The following is an 18,165-nucleotide window of genomic DNA, read 5'->3' as shown; positions in this document are numbered from 1 at the left end:
GGAGTAGTAATCTGATATCATTGTTTATCATCTGACAGTATGGGAGTAGGAATCTGATATCATTGTTTATAATCTGACAGTATGGGAGTAGTAATCTGATATCATTGTTTATAATATGACAGTATGGGAGTAGTAATCTGATATTATTGTTTATAATATGACAGTATGGGAGTAGGAATCTGATATCATTGTTTATCATCTGACAGTATGGGAGTAGTAATCTGATATCATTGTTTATCATCTGACAGTATGGGAGTAGGAATCTGATATCATTGTTTATAATATGACAGTATGGGAGTAGGAATCTGATATCATTGTTTATCATCTGACAGTATGGGAGTAGGAATCTGATATCATTGTTTATAATATGACAGTATGGGAGTAGGAATCTGATATCATTGTTTATAATATGACAGTATGGGAGTAGGAATCTGATATCATTGTTTATCATCTGACAGTATGGGAGCAGGAATCTGATATCATTGTTTATAATCTGACAGTATGGGAGTAGTAATCTGATATCATTGTTTATTATCTGACAGTATGGGAGTAGGAATCTGATATCATTGTTTATAATATGACAGTATGGGAGTAGTGATCTGATATCATTGTTTATAATCTGACAGTATGGGAGTAGTAATCTGATATCATTGTTTATAATCTGACAGTATGGGAGTAGTAATCTGATATCATTGTTTATTATCTGACAGTATGGGAGTAGTAATCTGATATCATTGTTTATAATCTGACAGTATGGGAGTAGTAATCTGATATCATTGTTTATAATCTGACAGTATGGGAGTAGTAATCTGATATCATTGTTTATAATCTGAGAGTATGGGAGTAGGAATCTGATATCATTGTTTATTATCTGACAGTATGGGAGTAGTAATCTGATATAATTATTTTTCATAATAATGCTAAACTGCTTAGTTTTGCTCATGCAATATGCATGTTGATAATCACAGATGAGACTGATGATGGGAATGTTAAACTCTAACGACATAATTTGAATTTTTGACATCAATGGATGATTTTTTGACATCAATGGATGATTTTTCACAAAGTCCGAGTTAAGCACATGGATCGGGCCCCATTGAGAGCAAAGCATAGAATTACAATCTATCATGCCATCATGGACTGGAATGGGGAGGTTTCGTTCTATAGGTTATATTTCTACGGAGCAGAGTCCGTCTGTAGAACAATAGGCTGGCTCTATAGTCTCTACTGTAGTTATAACAGGCCCAGCAGGCGGGCACAGTAATGTAATGAGGTCCATCATGACGTTGGAGGAGGTTGGAGGGCGAGTCCTTCTACCAGGCGGGATATATAGAGCTGTCCTTACTCCTAAAAACAGAGACAGAGAGAAACAGTCTTGGTTAGTACATTCCCTCGCATTGGGAGCCACGTAGGAAACGGCACAGTATCGGAGGCAGATTAGGAGAGCCTGAGGCCATGGCAGAGCCATGCTGATGCTTTCTCTCTGTAAATTACCGTGCGAACATAACACAGTGCAGGATACTGGAATTGGAAAGAGGTCAGCTCATTTAAGGGCCAGTGTACCGGACATAGATGAATCCTGGACTAAAGCAAGCATCTCTCTCTTTGAAAGTACATTTGGGGTCCAGTACTAGACTTAATCTGTGTCCAAGAAACCGATCCTTAATGTTTTGGAAATGTTAATGATGCTGACTGACAGACAGTAACAGCACGGGAAGCACGCATGGCACGGCAGCACACACAGGGCTGACCTCACAGAGCTGAGGACAAGGCCATGGAGACCTCACAGAGCTGAGGACAAGGCCATGGAGACCTCACAGAGCTGAGGACAAGGCCATGGAGACCTCACAGAGCTGAGGACAAGGCCATGGAGACCTCACATAGCTGAGGACAAGGCCATAGAGACCTCACAGAGCTGAGGACAAGGCCATGGAGACCTCACAGAGCTGAGGACAAGGCCATAGAGACCTCACAGAGCTGAGGACAAGGCCATAGAGAACTCACAGAGCTGAGGACAAGGCCATAGAGACCTCACAGAGCTGAGGACAAAGCCATAGAGACCTCACAGAGCTGAGGACAAGGCCATGGAGACCTCACAGAGATGAGGACAAGGCCATGGTAACCTCAGTCTCGTAATGAGTCATGCAAACCAGACACGCACGCACACACACACACACACACACACACACACACACACACACACACACACACACACACACACACACACACACACACACACACACACACACACACACACACACACACACACACACACAGGTTTATTATTTCATTCAGAAGCTAATGACCAGGGCTCATAGGATGTAGTGCACTACTTGTGACCAGGACCCATAGGATGTAGTGCACTACTTGTGACCAGGACCCATAGGATGTAGTGCACTACTTCTACCAGGGCCCATAGGCCCATACATTCTACCAGGCCCTTCTACCATACATTTCCTGTGTGTATACATTGGCTGAGTGATTTCAATGCATTTGCCAGAGTCTCCAAGTGGCAAACTCAGCCGGGAAGGACAGCAGATGCATAGATTTGACGGCTAGATGGTACAGTGTCTTCACACAGTATTATGTACCCAATTACTTTTCTTCCACATTTTTGTTGTGTTACAAAAGTGAGATTAAAAATGGATTTAATTGTCACTTTTTTTTTGTCAATGATTTACACACACAAAAAAAAAAACTCTGTAATGTCAAAGTGTAAGAAAAACAATTCTAACAAACTTATATAAAAGAAAATAAAGACTAATACACATTGATTAGATTAGTATTCAACCCCCTGAAATCAATACATGTTAGAGTCACCTTTGGCAGCGATTAACAGCTTGTTTGTCTTTCTTGTAAAGTCTCTAAGAGGTTTGCACACCTGAAGTGTCGGATGGGAGGGGGGGGAGTCAGGCATGTCACGAGGAGAGAGGGAGGGATGTTATGTACATGTTAGGTGGGGAGTGGAAGTCAGCGAGTGTGGCTATTGGCTATAAGGTAGCTGGAACTTAGTACTTAGCTAGAAACTAGTACACTAGTTACATCACGTCTGTCACATATTAATAGATACATATATGGATGCATGGTATGTACAGTGCTTAGGGAGATAATATTTAGACCCCTTGACTTTTTCCACATTTTGTTACGTTACAGCCTTATTCTAAAATGGATGAAATCATTTCGCCCCCCCGTCAGCAATCTACACACAATGCCACATAATTACAAAGCTAAACATTTTTTTTTTTTTTTTTTTTTTGAAAAGTTGGTAAATGTATGAAAAAAAAAAAAGAAGTGAAATAGCTTATTTACATACGTCAAATCAAATCAAATCCAATGTATTTATATAGCCCTTCGTACATCAGCTGATATCTCAAAGTGCTGTACAGAAACCCAGCCTAAAACCCCAAACATCAAACAATGCAGGTGTAGAAGCACGGTGGCTAGGAAAAACTCCCTAGAAAGGCAGGAAACTAGGAAGAAACCTAGAGAGGAACCAGGCTATGAGGGGTGGCCTGTCCTCTTCTGTATTCAGACCCTTTGTTATGAGACTTGAGTTCAGGTGCATCCTGTTTCCATTGATCATCCTTGAGACGTTTGATTGGAGTCCACCTGTGGTAAATTCAATTGATTGGACATGATTTGGAAAGGCACACACCTGTCTATATAAGGTCCCACAGTTGACAGTGCATGTCAGAGCAAAAACCAAGCCATGAGGTGGAAGAAATTGTCCGAAAAGCTCTGAGACAGGATTGTGTCGAGGCACAGATCTGGGGAAGGGTACCAAAACATTTCTGCAGCATTGAAGGTCCCCAAGAACACAGTGGCCTACATCATTTTGAAATGGAAGAAGTTTGGAACCACCAAGACTCTTCTTAGAGCTGGCTACCTGGCCAAACTGAGCAATCGGGGGAGAAGGGCCTTGGTCAGGGAGGTGACCAAAAACCCGATGGTCACTCTGACAGAGCCCTAGAGTGGAAATGGGCGAACCTTGCAGAAGGACAACCATCCCTGCAGCACTCCACCAATCAGGCCTTTATGGTAGAGTGGCCAGACGGTAGCCACTAATCAGTAAAAGGCACATGACAGCCCGCTTGGAGTTTGCAAAAAGGCACCTAAAGAATCTCAGAACATGAGAAACAAGATTCTCTGGTCTGATGAAACCAAGATTGAACTCTTTGGCCTGAATGTCAATCGTCACGTCTGGAGGAAACCTGGCACCATCCCTACGGTGAAGCATGGTGGTGGCAGCATTCCTACGGTGAAGCATGGTGGTGGAAGCATCATGTTGAGCTGATGTTTTTCAGAGGAAGGGACTGAGAGACTAGTGAGGATGGAGGCAAGATGAACGGAGCAAAGAACAGAGTGATCCTTGATGAAAACCTGCTCCAGAGCGCTCAGAACCTCAGACTGGGGGAGAAAGTTCACCTTCCAACAAGACAACGACGCTAAGCACACAGCCAAGACAACGACGCTAAGCACACAGCCAAGACAACGACGCTAAGCACACAGCCAAGACAACGCAGGAGTGGCTCCGGGACAAGTCTCTGAATGTGTTCTGCCGAAGTCGATGCCTCTCCTTGTTCGGGCGGTGTGCGGCGGTCGACGTCGCCCGTCTTCTAGCCATCGCTGATCCATTTTTACATTTTCCATTTGTGTTGTCTTGTTTTCCCACACACCTGGTTCCATTTCATTTGTTGTGTATTTAGCCCTCTGTTTTTCCCCCATGTCTTTGTGCGTGATTGTTTATTTGTTAGGTCGGTATGTTTCCGGCTGGTTTATTCCCGGGTGCTGTTTCACCCGTGTTTAGTGTGACAACCGTTATTTTTGTTCGCACATTGGGTAGGTTACTTTGTGCATTTGCCTTTTTTTATTAAATTAAAATGTATTATTTTATTTTATTAAAGTGCGTTGTTCACTCATCCCTGCACTCCTGCGCCTGACTTCATGCACCAGCTACCCCTACCGCCTGACAGAATGTCCTTGAGTGGCCCAGCCCGGACTTGAACCCGATCGAACATCTCTGGAGAGACGGAGAGAGAAACTCCCCAAATACAGGTGTGCCAAGCTGGTAGCGTCATAGCCAAGAAGACTGGAGGCTGTAATCGCTGCCAAAGGCGCTTCAACAAAGTACTGAGTAAAGGGTCTACTTATGAATACTTATGGAAATGTGATATTTCAGTTTTTTTTTATTATAATACATCACAAAAAATTGTAAAAACCTGCTTTTGCTTTTGTCATTATGGGATATATATTATACATATATATTGTGTGTAGATTGATGAAAAACTGTATGTCTGTTGTCACTATTAGAAAGAGAGCGAGGTTAAGTGTTTGGGAAGTTTAACATAATCTTCAGCATTCAATCGATTTCTATTTGAAATCCTCATCCATTTATATTAAACAGATCTATAAGAAAGAGAGAAAGAAAGTGAGACAGAGAAGGGTAGAAAGAGATGCAGAGAATTGCAGAACGAGAGAGACAGAGACAGAAAGTGGGCAAGACAGAGAGAGAGATTCAGAAAGAGAGAGACAGTGAGATGCAGAAAGAGAGAGACAGTGAGATGCAGAAAGAGAGGGACAGAGAGAGACAGAAAGAGAGGGACAGAGAGTGACAGAAAGAGAGGGACAGAGAGATGTAGAAAGAGAGAGACAGAGATTCAGAAAGAGAGAGACAGAGATTCAGAAAGAGACAGAGAGATTCAGAAAGAGACAGAGAGATTCAGAAAGAAACAGAGAGAGAGAGATGTAGAAAGAGAGAGACAGAGAGATTCAGAAATAGAGAGGCAGAGAGATCCAGAAAGAGAGAGACAGAGAGATTCAGAAAGAGACAGAGAGATTCAGAAAGAGACAGAGAGATTCAGAAAGAGACAGAGAGAGAGATGTAGAAAGAGAGAGACAGAGAGATTCAGAAAGAGAGAGACAGAGATTCAGAAAGAGAGATAGTGAGATGCAGAAAGAGAGAGACAGAGAGATTCAGAAAGAGAGATCGTGAGATGCAGAAAGAGAGAGACAGAGATTCAGAAAGAGAGAGACAGAGATTCAGAAAGAGAGAGACAGAGAGATTCAGAAAGAGAGAGACAGAGAGATTCAGAAAGAGAGGGACAGAGAGACAGAGAGAGAAAGACAGAGAAAGACAGAGAGGGACAGCGAGACAGAGAGACAGCGAGAGAGACAGAGACCTGATCAGGGTAAATATCTCCTGCTTCTCTGGTGATGACAATCCTCTCCTCTGGTTTCAGAGATCCCTCCTTTAATCGTCTGGTAGCAAAAAAGGGTGAGTAAGGAATGTGGTACTGGACAGATGGGTTAGTATTATAGGTGTGGTACTGGACAGATGGGTTAGTATTATAGGTGTGGTACTAGACAGATGGGTTAGTATTATAGGTGTGGTACTAGACAGATGGGTTATGGTTAGTATTTTCGGTGTGGTACTGGACAGATGGGTTAGTATTATAGGTGTGGTACTAGACAGATGGGTTAGTATTATAGGTGTGGTACTAGACAGATGGGTTAGTATTATAGGTGTGGTACTAGACAGATGGGTTATGGTTAGTATTATAGGTGTGGTACTAGACAGATGGGTTAGTATTATAGGTGTGGTACTAGACAGATGGGTTAGTATTATAGGTGTGGTACTAGACAGATGGGTTATGGTTAGTATTTTCGGTGTGGTACTGGACAGATGGGTTAGTATTATAGGTGTGGTACTAGACAGATGGGTTATGGTTAGTATTATAGGTGTGGTACTGGACAGATGGGTTAGTATTATAGGTGTGGTACTGGACAGATGGGTTAGTATTATAGGTGTGGTACTGGACAGATGGGTTAGTATTATAGGTGTGGTACTAGACAGATGGGTTATGGTTAGTATTATAGGTGTGGTACTGGACAGATGGGTTATAGTTAGTATTATAGGTGTGGTACTGGACAGATGGGTTATGGTTAGCATTATAGGTGTGGTACTAGAGATATGGGTTAGTATTATAGGTGTGGTACTAGACAGATGGGTTATGGTTAGTATTATAGGTGTGGTACTAGACAGATGGGTTAGTATTATAGGTGTGGTACTAGACAGATGGGTTATGGTTAGTATTATAGGTGTGGTACTAGACAGATGGGTTAGTATTATAGGTGTGGTACTAGACAGATGGGTTAGTATTATAGGTGTGGTACTAGACAGATGGGTTATGGTTAGTATTTTCGGTGTGGTACTGGACAGATGGGTTAGTATTATAGGTGTGGTACTAGACAGATGGGTTATGGTTAGTATTATAGGTGTGGTACTGGACAGATGGGTTAGTATTATAGGTGTGGTACTAGACAGATGGGTTAGTATTATAGGTGTGGTACTAGACAGATGGGTTATGGTTAGTATTATAGGTGTGGTACTGGACAGATGGGTTAGTATTATAGGTGTGGTACTAGACAGATGGGTTATGGTTAGTATTATAGGTGTGGTACTGGACAGATGGGTTAGTATTATAGGTGTGGTACTGGACAGATGGGTTAGTATTATAGGTGTGGTACTGGACAGATGGGTTATGGTTAGTATTATAGGTGTGGTACTGGACAGATGGCTTATGGTTAGTATTATAGGTGTGGTACTAGACAGATGGGTTAGTATTATAGGTGTGGTACTAGACAGATGGGTTAGTATTATAGGTGTGGTACTGGACAGATGGGTTAGTATTATAGGTGTGGTACTGGACAGATGGGTTATGGTTAGTATTATAGGTGTGGTACTAGACAGATGGGTTAGTATTATAGGTGTGGTACTAGACAGATGGGTTAGTATTATAGGTGTGGTACTGGACAGATGGGTTAGTATTATAGGTGTGGTACTAGACAGATGGGTTATGGTTAGTATTATAGGTGTGGTACTAGACAGATGGGTTATGGTTAGTATTATAGGTGTGGTACTAGACAGATGGGTTATGGTTAGTATTATAGGTGTGGTACTAGACAGATGGGTTAATATTATAGGTGTGGTACTAGACAGATGGGTTATGGTTAGTATTATAGGTGTGGTACTAGACAGATGGGTTATGGTTAGTATTTTTGGTGTGGTACTGGACAGATGGGTTAGTATTATAGGTGTGGTACTGGACAGATGGGTTAGTATTATAGGTGTGGTACTGGACAGATGGGTTATGGTTAGTATTATAGGTGTGGTACTAGACAGATGGGTTAGTATTATAGGTGTGGTACTAGACAGATGGGTTAGTATTATAGGTGTGGTACTGGACAGATGGGTTAGTATTATAGGTGTGGTACTAGACAGATGGGTTATGGTTAGTATTATAGGTGTGGTACTAGACAGATGGGTTATGGTTAGTATTATAGGTGTGGTACTAGACAGATGGGTTATGGTTAGTATTATAGGTGTGGTACTAGACAGATGGGTTAATATTATAGGTGTGGTACTAGACAGATGGGTTATGGTTAGTATTATAGGTGTGGTACTAGACAGATGGGTTAATATTATAGGTGTGGTACTAGACAGATGGGTTAGTATTATAGGTGTGGTACTGGACAGATGGGTTATGGTTAGTATTATAGGTGTGGTACTAGACAGATGGGTTAATATTATAGGTGTGGTACTAGACAGATGGGTTAGCATTATAGGTGTGGTACTAGACAGATGGGTTAGTATTATAGGTGTGGTACTGGACAGATGGGTTATGGTTAGTATTATAGATGTGGTACTAGACAGATGGGTTAGTATTATAGGTGTGGTACTGGACAGATGGGTTAGTATTATAGATGTGGTACTGGACAGATGGGTTAGTATTATAGGTGTGGTACTGGACAGATGGGTTATTATTATAGGTGTGGTACTGGACAGATGGGTTAGTATTATAGGTGTGGTACTGGACAGATGGGTTATGGTTAATATTATAGGTGTGGTACTAGACAGATGGGTTATGGTTATTATTATAGGTGTGGTACTAGACAGATGGGTTAGTATTATAGGTGTGGTACTAGACAGATGGGTTAGTATTATAGGTGTGGTACTAGACAGATGGGTTATGGTTATTATTATAGGTGTGGTACTAGACAGATGGGTTAGTATTATAGGTGTGGTACTAGACAGATGGGTTAGTATTATAGGTGTGGTACTAGACAGATGGGTTATGGTTATTATTATAGGTGTGGTACTAGACAGATGGGTTAGTATTATAGGTGTGGTACTGGACAGATGGGTTATGGTTAGTATTATTGATGTGGTACTAGACAGATGGGTTATGGTTAGTATTACTATTTATTTATTCTAAAAAGGAGAGTAGAATTCTAGCGAGGTCAAAAGGGTCGCTAATGAAATGACCCCTGACCTTAGCGTTGTGTGTGGTTGCCGTGGTGCCGTTGGTTTCCGAGGTGATAGTCTGAGCGCTCATCAGAACACCGGGGATAGCGTCACCGTTGGTGTCAGTCACCCTGTCAGAAGTCACGTGACTCGAAATGAGTTTTTATTAGGCACCCAACAGACGTGAATGGAAAGACTACCTGAACCAAGTAGAAACTCATTGTTGCTTTCCTTTTCTCTTCTTCTGCCCAAATGAACACACCTCTGAAGACCCATAGGGATTCGTCTCTGTGTGGACAACAGGAACCTCCTTGGTGGTCGACTCCTCTGCTGGCTCGGGTTTCTGAGAAGAAATAAATAAAAACTGCGAAACTTCACCATTAATTTTGGTATTTTGAATATGTAATTTAGGGATTCATATGTGTGTGTCCTGTTAACTGTAAAATAATAACAGCTTTGTCCTGGAAACAATTTTAAACCCCTAAGTGAACACAAACAAACATAAAAATAAACAATGAAATAGGACAAATACATGCCACATGCTGGAATGTAAAACCCGAGAAACAAAACAGAAATTTGCTTCAGGAATAAAATGTACATTTACAGACCGTATTGAGAGCAAGACAATTAAATAATACAATCTATCAGAAATGGACATGCACTGCAAGTATTCAGACTCATTCACTTTGTCCACATTTTCTTACATTATAGCCTTATTCTAAAATGGATTAAATTGTAAAAAAAAAAACCTTGTCAATCTACACACAAAACCCCATAATGACAAAGCAAAAACAGGTTTTTAGACATTTTTGTAAATGTATAAAACAATAAATAAAATAAAATACCTTATTTACATAAGTATCAGGTATCAAGGTAAGACCCAGATGCAGACTGTGTCGAAGCAACAATGCTTATCACAGCAACAGGGGCAAAGGTACAGGACGGCAGGCAGGCTCAGGGTCAGGCAGAGGTCGGTAATCCAGAAGTGGGGAAAAGGTACAGGACAGTAGGCAGGCTCAGGGTCAGGCAGAGGTTGGTAATCCAGAAGTGGGGAAAAGGTACAGGACGGCAGGCAGGCTCAGGGTCAGGGACAGGCAGAGTGGTCAGGTGGGCAGGTACAGAGTCAAGACAGGCAAAGGTCAAAAACCAGGAGGACGAGAAAAGAGGGACTGGGGAAAAGCAGGTGCTGTCACAAAAACGCTAGCTGCCTTGACAAACAAGACAGTTGGGGAAGATGGGCAACACCTGGAGGGGGCTGGAGACAATCACAAAGACAGGCGAAACAGATCCGGGAGTGGCAGTACCCCCCCACCGCCTCTAGGGGGCGCCACCTGGCGTCCTACCTGGGCACATACCTGGTTGACCGGGGTGCCGGCGGCGGAAGTTGGCGATGAGGGCCGGGTCCAGGATGTCTCTAGCGGGGACCCAGCACCTCCCCTCCGGGCCACAACCCTCCCAGTCAACCAGGTACTGGAAACTCCTACCCCGTGGTCTAACCCTCAGGAGGCGTCTCGCCGTGTAAGCCGGATGGCCATAGACGACACGGGGAGTAGGGGTGGGCCTGGAAATAGAAGACAAAGGGCTGTGAGACATGGGCTTAATTCTAGACACATGGATTGAAAAATGCGGACATGTCAGGGACCATAGTAGGCCACCAAAAGCGCTGTCACACAAAGGCCAGGGTCCAATGGGCACTCAGGTGGCAGGCCAGCCTGGAGGAGTGGGCCCACTCCAGGACTGCAGAGCGGACAGTGTCAGGATCGAACATCTGGTCCACCCCTCCCCCCGCCCGGGATTCAGCTGGGAACACAGTGCCTCACGGACCTGCTTCCCCACTCCCCAGCTGAGTGCCGTCGCCAGGCATGAAGTGGGATGGATGGTCTCGGGTTCCGGGGTAGTAGTCGTGGGGCTATAGCGTCGGGACAGTGCATCCGGCTTGACATTCTTGGATCCCGGCCGGTATGAGAGGGAGAAGTTGAACAGTGTGAACAGCAAGGCCCATTTGGCTTGCCTGGAGTTGAGGCTTGCCTGGAGTGGTGCGGAGATACTCCAGCTTCTTGTGGTCAGTCAACACGATGAACGGATGTTCCGCCCCCTCCAGCTAGTGCCTCCATTCCTCCAATGCCATCTTCACCGCAAGAAGCTCACAATTCCCCACATCGTAGTTCCTTTCCGTGGCGTTGAGGCGATGGGAGAAGAAGGCGCAGGAATGTAGCTTGAGGTCAAGGGCAGCACGCTGGGACAAGACAACCCCCACTCCGACATCTGAAGCATCGGCCTCCACCACAAACTGACGGGAAGGGTCCGGATGAACCAAGATGGGAGCTGTGGTGAAGCGATGTTTGAGGTCCCGGAACGCCCGGTCAGCAGCTGGAGACCATGTGAACGGAACCTTGGGTGAGGTGAGTGCTGATAGGGGGGAAGCCAGGATGCTGTAACCCCGGATAAAGCAACGATAGAAGTTGGCGAACCCCAGGAAACATTGCAGCTGCACCGTGGATGTAGGCTGAGGCCAATCCATCACTGCTCTCACCTTCCTGGGATCCATCTGGACACTCCCAACAAAGATGATGTAACCCAGAAAGGGATGGTGAAGCGATGGAACTCGCACTTCTCTGCCTTGACAAACAGCTGATTCTCCAGAAGGCGTTGAAGGACCAGCTGGACGTGGAGCAAGTGTTCTTGAGGGGAGCGGGAGAAGACGAGGATGTCATCAATGTAGACGAAGATGAACCGGTTCAACATTTCACGGAGAATACCATTCACCAGAGCCTGGAACACAGCAGGGGCATTGGTGAGTTCAAAGGGCATGACCAAATACTCGTGGTGGCCACTGGCTGTGTTGAAGGAGGTCTTCCACTCATCCCCTTCTGGTATCTGCACCAGGTGGTAGGCGTTCCGTAAATCCAGCTTGGAAAACATAGTGGCCACCTGGAGCAGCTCGAAGGTCGAGGAGATGAGTGGTAGCGGGTAACGGTTCTTAACTGTAATGTCATTGAGTCCCTACTAGTCAATGCATGGGCGCAGGGTCTTGTCCTTTTTCTCCACGAAGAAGAACCCTGAGCCGGCGGGAGAGGAAGAGGGACGGATAAATCCAGCAGCTAGGGAGTCCCCAATGTAGGTCTCTAGCAGCATACCACCCTGCATACCACCACTGGCTTGCTTCTGAAGCTAAGCAGGGCTGGTCCTGGTCAGTTCCTGGATGGGAGACCAGATGCTGCTGGAAGTGGTGTGGAAGGGCCAGTAGGAGGCACTCTTTCCTCTTTCCTCTGGTCTAAAAAAATATCCCAATGCCCTAGGGCAGTGATTGGGGACACTGCCCTGTGTAGGGTGCCGTCTTTCGGATGGGACGTTAAACGGGTGTCCTGACTCTCTGAGGTCATTAAAGATCCCATGGCACTTATCGTAAGAGTAGGGGTGTGAACCCAGGTGTCCTGGCTAAATTCTCAATCTGGCCCTCAAACCATCACGGTCACCTAACAATCCCCAGTTTACAATTGGCTCAATCATCCCCCTCCTCTCCCCTGTAACTATTCCCCAGGTTGTTGCTGCAAATGAGAACGTGTTCTCAGTCAACTTACCTGGTAAAATAATGGATAAATTAAAATAAAATAAATAGCCTTGGTCTCCGGTCCCGGCAGAGAGTACAGATGTCCGCGGGGTGGCGTGGTGCTAGGGAGAAGGTCAATCCCGCAGTCATAGGGTTGGTGAGGTGGAAGTGATATGGCCTTGCTGAACACCTCCCGGAGGTCCTAGTACTCCGGAGAGGTCTGGGGCACTTTCCGAGCCCCCAGGAAGACATCCCGGGGCAGGTTGTGCTGACTTTAGGCAATGGGCGTGGCAGAATGGGCTTCAGCCCATGATGGCACCAGTAGACCAGGGTAGCGTCCAAAAAGCTTTCATCGTCCCCAGAGTCAACGAGAACCCAGAAATATTTGGACTGGTCTCCCCACAGCAGAATGGCATGAAAAGGGGTGTGAGCAGGGGAAGCAGGAACGTTCTCCATATGGCCCACGAGAATACTTGCTCCTACTGGTGAGCCTGGTTTCTTTAAAGGACAAGAGGACACAAAATGACCAAGAGTCCCGCAATACAGACAACTCTTCGTGTCGATCCTGTATTGCCGTTCTGCTGTTGACAGCCCAGCTCTGCATAGTGGCATATGCTCAGGAACTGGTGATTCTCCCTCTGTCGTTCCCGTAATTGCCCATCGATACGGATGGTCAAAGTGATGAGGCAATCGAGCTCCCGGGCTGCAAGCTTGTCCTTGACCTCCTCTGAGATGCCATGCAGGAACATATCGAACAGTGCCTCTTGATTCCAAGCACTCTCCACTGCCAACGTGCCAAAAGTATTTAGTCAGCCACCAATTGTGCAAGTTCTCCCACTTAAAAAGATGAGAGAGGCCTGTAATTTTCATCATAGGTACACTTAAACTATGACAGACAAAATCCAGAAAATCACATTGTAGGATTTTTTATGAATTTATTTGCAAAGTATGGTGGAAAATAAGTATTTGGTCAATAACAAATGACAGAGGTCAAACATTTTCTGTAAGTCTTCACAAGGACTGACTCTACAGTCGCTACTGACGCTGACTCTACAGTCACTACTGACTCTGACTCTACAGTCACTACTGACTCTGACTCTACAGTCACTACTGACCCTGACTCTACAGTCACTACTGACTCTGACTCTACATTCACTACTGGCTCTGACTCTACATTCACTACAGACTCTGACTCTACAGTCACTACTGACTCTGACTCTACATTCACTACTGGCTCTGACTCTACATTCACTACAGACTCTGACTCTACAGTCACTACTGACTCTGACTCTACAGTCACTACTGACTGACTCTACAGTCACTACTGACTCTGACTCTACATTCACTACTGGCTCTGACTCTACATTCACTACAGACTCTGAGTCTACAGTCACTACTGACCCTGACTCTACAGTAACTACTGACCCTGACTCTACAGTCACTACTGACCCTGACTCTACAGTAACTACTGACCCTGACTCTACAGTAACTACTGACCCTGACTCTACAGTCACTACTGACCCTGACTCTACAGTCACTACTGACCCTGACTCTACAGTCACTACTGACCCTGACTCTACAGTAACTACTGACCCTGACTCTACAGTCACTACTGACCCTGACTCTACAGTCACTACTGACCCTGACTCTACAGTCACTACTGACCCTGACTCTACAGTCACTACTGACCCTGACTCTACAGTAACTACTGACCCTGACTCTACAGTCACTACTGACCCTGACTCTACAGTCACTACTGACCCTGACTCTACATTCACTACTGACCCTGACTCTATAGTCACTACTGACCCTGACTCTACAGTCACTACTGGCTCTGACTCCACAGTCACTACTGACCCTGACTCTACAGTAACTACTGACCCTGACTCTACAGTCACTACTGACCCTGACTCTACAGTCACTACTGGCTCTGACTCTACAGTAACTACTGACCTTACAGTCAACACTGGTTCTGGCTACTTAAGAGGCGATTTCTGATTCTGCCACTGTGTCTGCCGTGAGTACTGGCTCTAACTGTGCTTCTGCCGTCTGTGATTCCGCATCGACTATCGACTCTGGCTGTGCCTTTACAATCAGTACAGGTTCTGCCTTTTACAGTCAACGGTTTGGGCTGTACATGTGACGTACATCTCTGTCTGTGGGTCTGTAGTCACTGTGACTCAGCGGTAACTACAGACCAGGGTTCCCAACCGGGGGTCCGCGGGGGTTTTATTCAAAACGTTTTTGGGGAACATAAAGGACTATAAAACACCAATAAATCAGCTCCAATTGATTTTAATTTAGGAAATATGTTCCCCAAGTATTCCCACGTACAAATGGAAGAACGGTTTGAAACGGTTATGGTTTAGTCAAACCAGGGTAGCCTAGTGGTTAGAGCGTTGGGCTAGTAACCGAAAGGTTGCAAGTTCAAAACCCCCAAGCTGACAAGGTACAAATCTGTCGTTCTGCCCCTGAACAGGCAGTTAATCCACTGTTCCTAGGCCGTCATTGAAAATAAGAATTTATTCTTAACTGACTTCCCTAGTTAAATAAAGGTCAAATAAAAAATCTGTTTGGGCTTCTTCTGGTCAATTTGCTACAAATCTACTAATTATTTGTCATTCTATTCGGGCCCCCAGACCATCAAACTCAATTTAAAAACAAAAAAAGAGAGATATTCACCGTAGGTGCTGTCTCAGGTGCTTCTTGGCTCCATCCTGTCTCCTCCTCCTCTCCAGCTGAGCTCTGTGAGGGACAAGAGTGCTGTCATGTTACTGGACCTCTTGGTAGAATCACAGTAGCTGACCTTACAGTAAAGACACATTTAACAAAAGGCGATCTTTAACACACCTGTTGAGAAAGCAGGCTCATTAAAACTGATTTAGCACAATGGATATTAGAAGAGCTTCTAAAAATATATATCTTGTTTTTCCTGGGAAACAACATGACTGATGCGGCTGACGTTTCTATGATGACCAGAGAGCAGTGGTCACCGTGGTAACAGAGGAGAGGACCCATCCCAGCGAAGACTGATGGACAGACAGGGAGAAAGGGAGTGAGGAGAGGAGAGAGAGAGAGAAAGAGGGAGATAGGTGAGAGAGAAGGGGAGAGAGAAGGAGAGAGAAGGGGAGAGAGAAGGAGTGAGAGGAGAGATAGAAGGGGAGAGCGAAGGGGAGAGAGGAGAGAAGGAAAGATAGGAGAGAGAGAAAGGGGAGAGGAGAGAGAGAAGGAGAGGGAGGAGAGAGAAAAGGAGAGAGGAGAGATAGAAGGGGAGAGAAGGAGAGATAGAAGAAGAGACATAAGGGGAGATAGGAGAGATAGAAGGAGAAAGAGAAGGACAGAGAAAAGGAGAGGAAGGAGAGAGCGAAGGAGAGATAGAAGGGGAGAGAGAAGGAGCGAGAGGACAGATAGAAGGGGAGAGAGGAGAGAGAAGGAGAAAGAGAAGGGGAGCGAGAAGGAGTGAGAGGAGAGATAGAAGGGGAGAGCGAAGGGGAGAGAGGAGAGAAGGAGAGAGAGAAGGAGAGAGAAGAGAGAGAAAGGGGAGAGGAGAGAGAGAAGGAGAGGGAGGAGAGAGAAGAGGAGAGAGGAGAGATAGAAGGGGAGAGAAGGAGAGATAGAAGAAGAGACAAGGGGAGATAGGAGAGATAGAAGGGGAGAGAAGGAGAAAGAGAAGGACAGAGAAAAGGAGAGAAAGGAGAGAGCGAAGGAGAGATAGAAGGGGAGAGAGAAGGAGCGAGAGGAGAGATAGAAGGGGAGAGCGAAGGGGAGAGAGGAGAGAAGGAGAGAGAGAAGGAGAGAGAAGAGAGAGAAAGGGGAGAGGAGAGAGAGAAGGAGAGGGAGGAGAGAGAAGAGGAGAGAGGAGAGATAGAAGGGGAGAGAAGGAGAAAGAGAAGGACAGAGAAAAGGAGAGAAAGGAGAGAGCGAAGGAGAGATAGAAAGGGAGAGAGAAGGAGCGAGAGGAGAGATAGAAGGGGAGAGCGAAGGGGAGAGAGGAGAGAAGGAGAGAGAGAAGGAGAGAGAAGAGAGAGAAAGGGGAGATGAGAGAGAAGGAGAGGGAGTACAGATAGAAGAGGAGAGAGGAAAGATGGAAGGGGAGAGAAGGAGAGGGAGGAGAGATAGAAGAGGAGAGAGAAGGGGAGAGAGGAGAGATAGAAGAAGAGACATAAGGGGAGAGAAGGAGAAAGAGGAGAGATAGAAGGGGTGAGAGAAGGAGAAAGAGAAGGACAGAGAAAGGAGAGAGAGGAGAGAGCGAAGGAGAGATAGAAGGGGAGAGAGGAGAGAAAGGGGAGAGCGAAGGGGAGAGAGGAGAGAAGGAGAGAGAAGAGAGAGAAAGGGGAGAAGAGAGAGAGAAGGAGAGGGAGGAGAGATAGAAGAGGAGAGAAGGGGAGAGATGAGAGATAGAAGGGGAGAGGAGAAGGAGAGAGAGAAGGAGAGTCAGAACTAACACCGAGAGGAAATCAGGAAGATAATATACATGTATACTGAACGTTACAGATAGGAATGAGAAAGAGGAGAGGAAAGAGATTTTTCTCATACAATATAGACCCATACAATGTTTCTGGGGGCATTCAATAGCGTTTAGAGGTTTGACGAGGTGCACTGTGGGAAAAGCCGCAGTAATGGCAAAAGGCCAGGGAGAGATAACACTTCTAGTGTATGATGTCATTGCTTCAAGACTGGTAACACCTGAGGGAAACAAAATGGTGCTGAGCAGCAGAACAGTCCAGACAAAAAGAGAAAGTATTTTACTCTAGCTACCCGCCTGACTAGGAATCTACAAGATGCAGTACATTACGCATTAGATACAGTAACCATTAGATACAGTACAGTCAGCATTATATGCAGTACATTACGCATTAGATACAGTAACCATTAGATACAGTAACCATTAGATACAGTAACCATTAGATACAGCAACCATTAGATACAGTAACCATTAGATACAGTACATTACGCATTAGATACAGTAACCATTAGATACAGTAACCATTAGATACAGTACATTACGCATTAGATACAGTAACCATTAGATACAGTACATTACGCATTAGATACAGTAACCATTAGATACAGTAACCATTAGATACAGTACATTACGCGTTAGATACAGTAACCATTAGATACAGTAACCATTAGATACAGTACATTACGCATTAGATACAGTAACCATTAGATACAGTAACCATTAGATACAGTACATTACGCATTAGATACAGTAACCATTAGATACAGTACATTACGCATTAGATACAGTAACCATTAGATACAGTAACCATTAGATACAGTAACCATTAGATACAGTACATTACGC

General features: G+C 44.9%; 1 protein-coding gene across 4 annotated transcripts in view; it reads right to left on the bottom strand.

Annotated features, from left to right (window-relative positions):
* Nucleotides 1-1,032: 1,032 nt before the first annotated feature.
* Nucleotides 1,033-18,165, bottom strand: part of LOC110512128 (band 4.1-like protein 3) — a 102,033-nt gene continuing 84,900 nt past the window's right edge. For 2 of the 4 annotated variants that reach the window (XM_036986643.1, XM_036986644.1), the window contains exons 18-20: nucleotides 15,537-15,599; nucleotides 9,505-9,647; nucleotides 1,033-1,347 (exon numbers count right to left, since the gene is read on the bottom strand). In XM_036986643.1, the coding sequence (XP_036842538.1) occupies nucleotides 9,522-9,647; nucleotides 15,537-15,599 (189 nt within the window). In that variant the 3' untranslated portion in view covers nucleotides 1,033-1,347; nucleotides 9,505-9,521. Of the gene's footprint in view, nucleotides 1,348-9,504; nucleotides 9,648-10,412; nucleotides 10,866-15,536; nucleotides 15,600-18,165 lie in introns of those variants that run through there. The other 2 variants (XM_036986645.1, XM_036986647.1) reach the window with 2 other exon arrangements.

Source organism: Oncorhynchus mykiss, chromosome 8 (assembly GCF_013265735.2).
Source record: "Oncorhynchus mykiss isolate Arlee chromosome 8, USDA_OmykA_1.1, whole genome shotgun sequence".
In the NCBI taxonomy this organism is placed as follows: Eukaryota; Metazoa; Chordata; class Actinopteri; order Salmoniformes; family Salmonidae; genus Oncorhynchus; species Oncorhynchus mykiss.
Note: the sequence above shows the minus strand (reverse complement) of the source record. Positions and strands in the feature narration are given on the sequence as shown.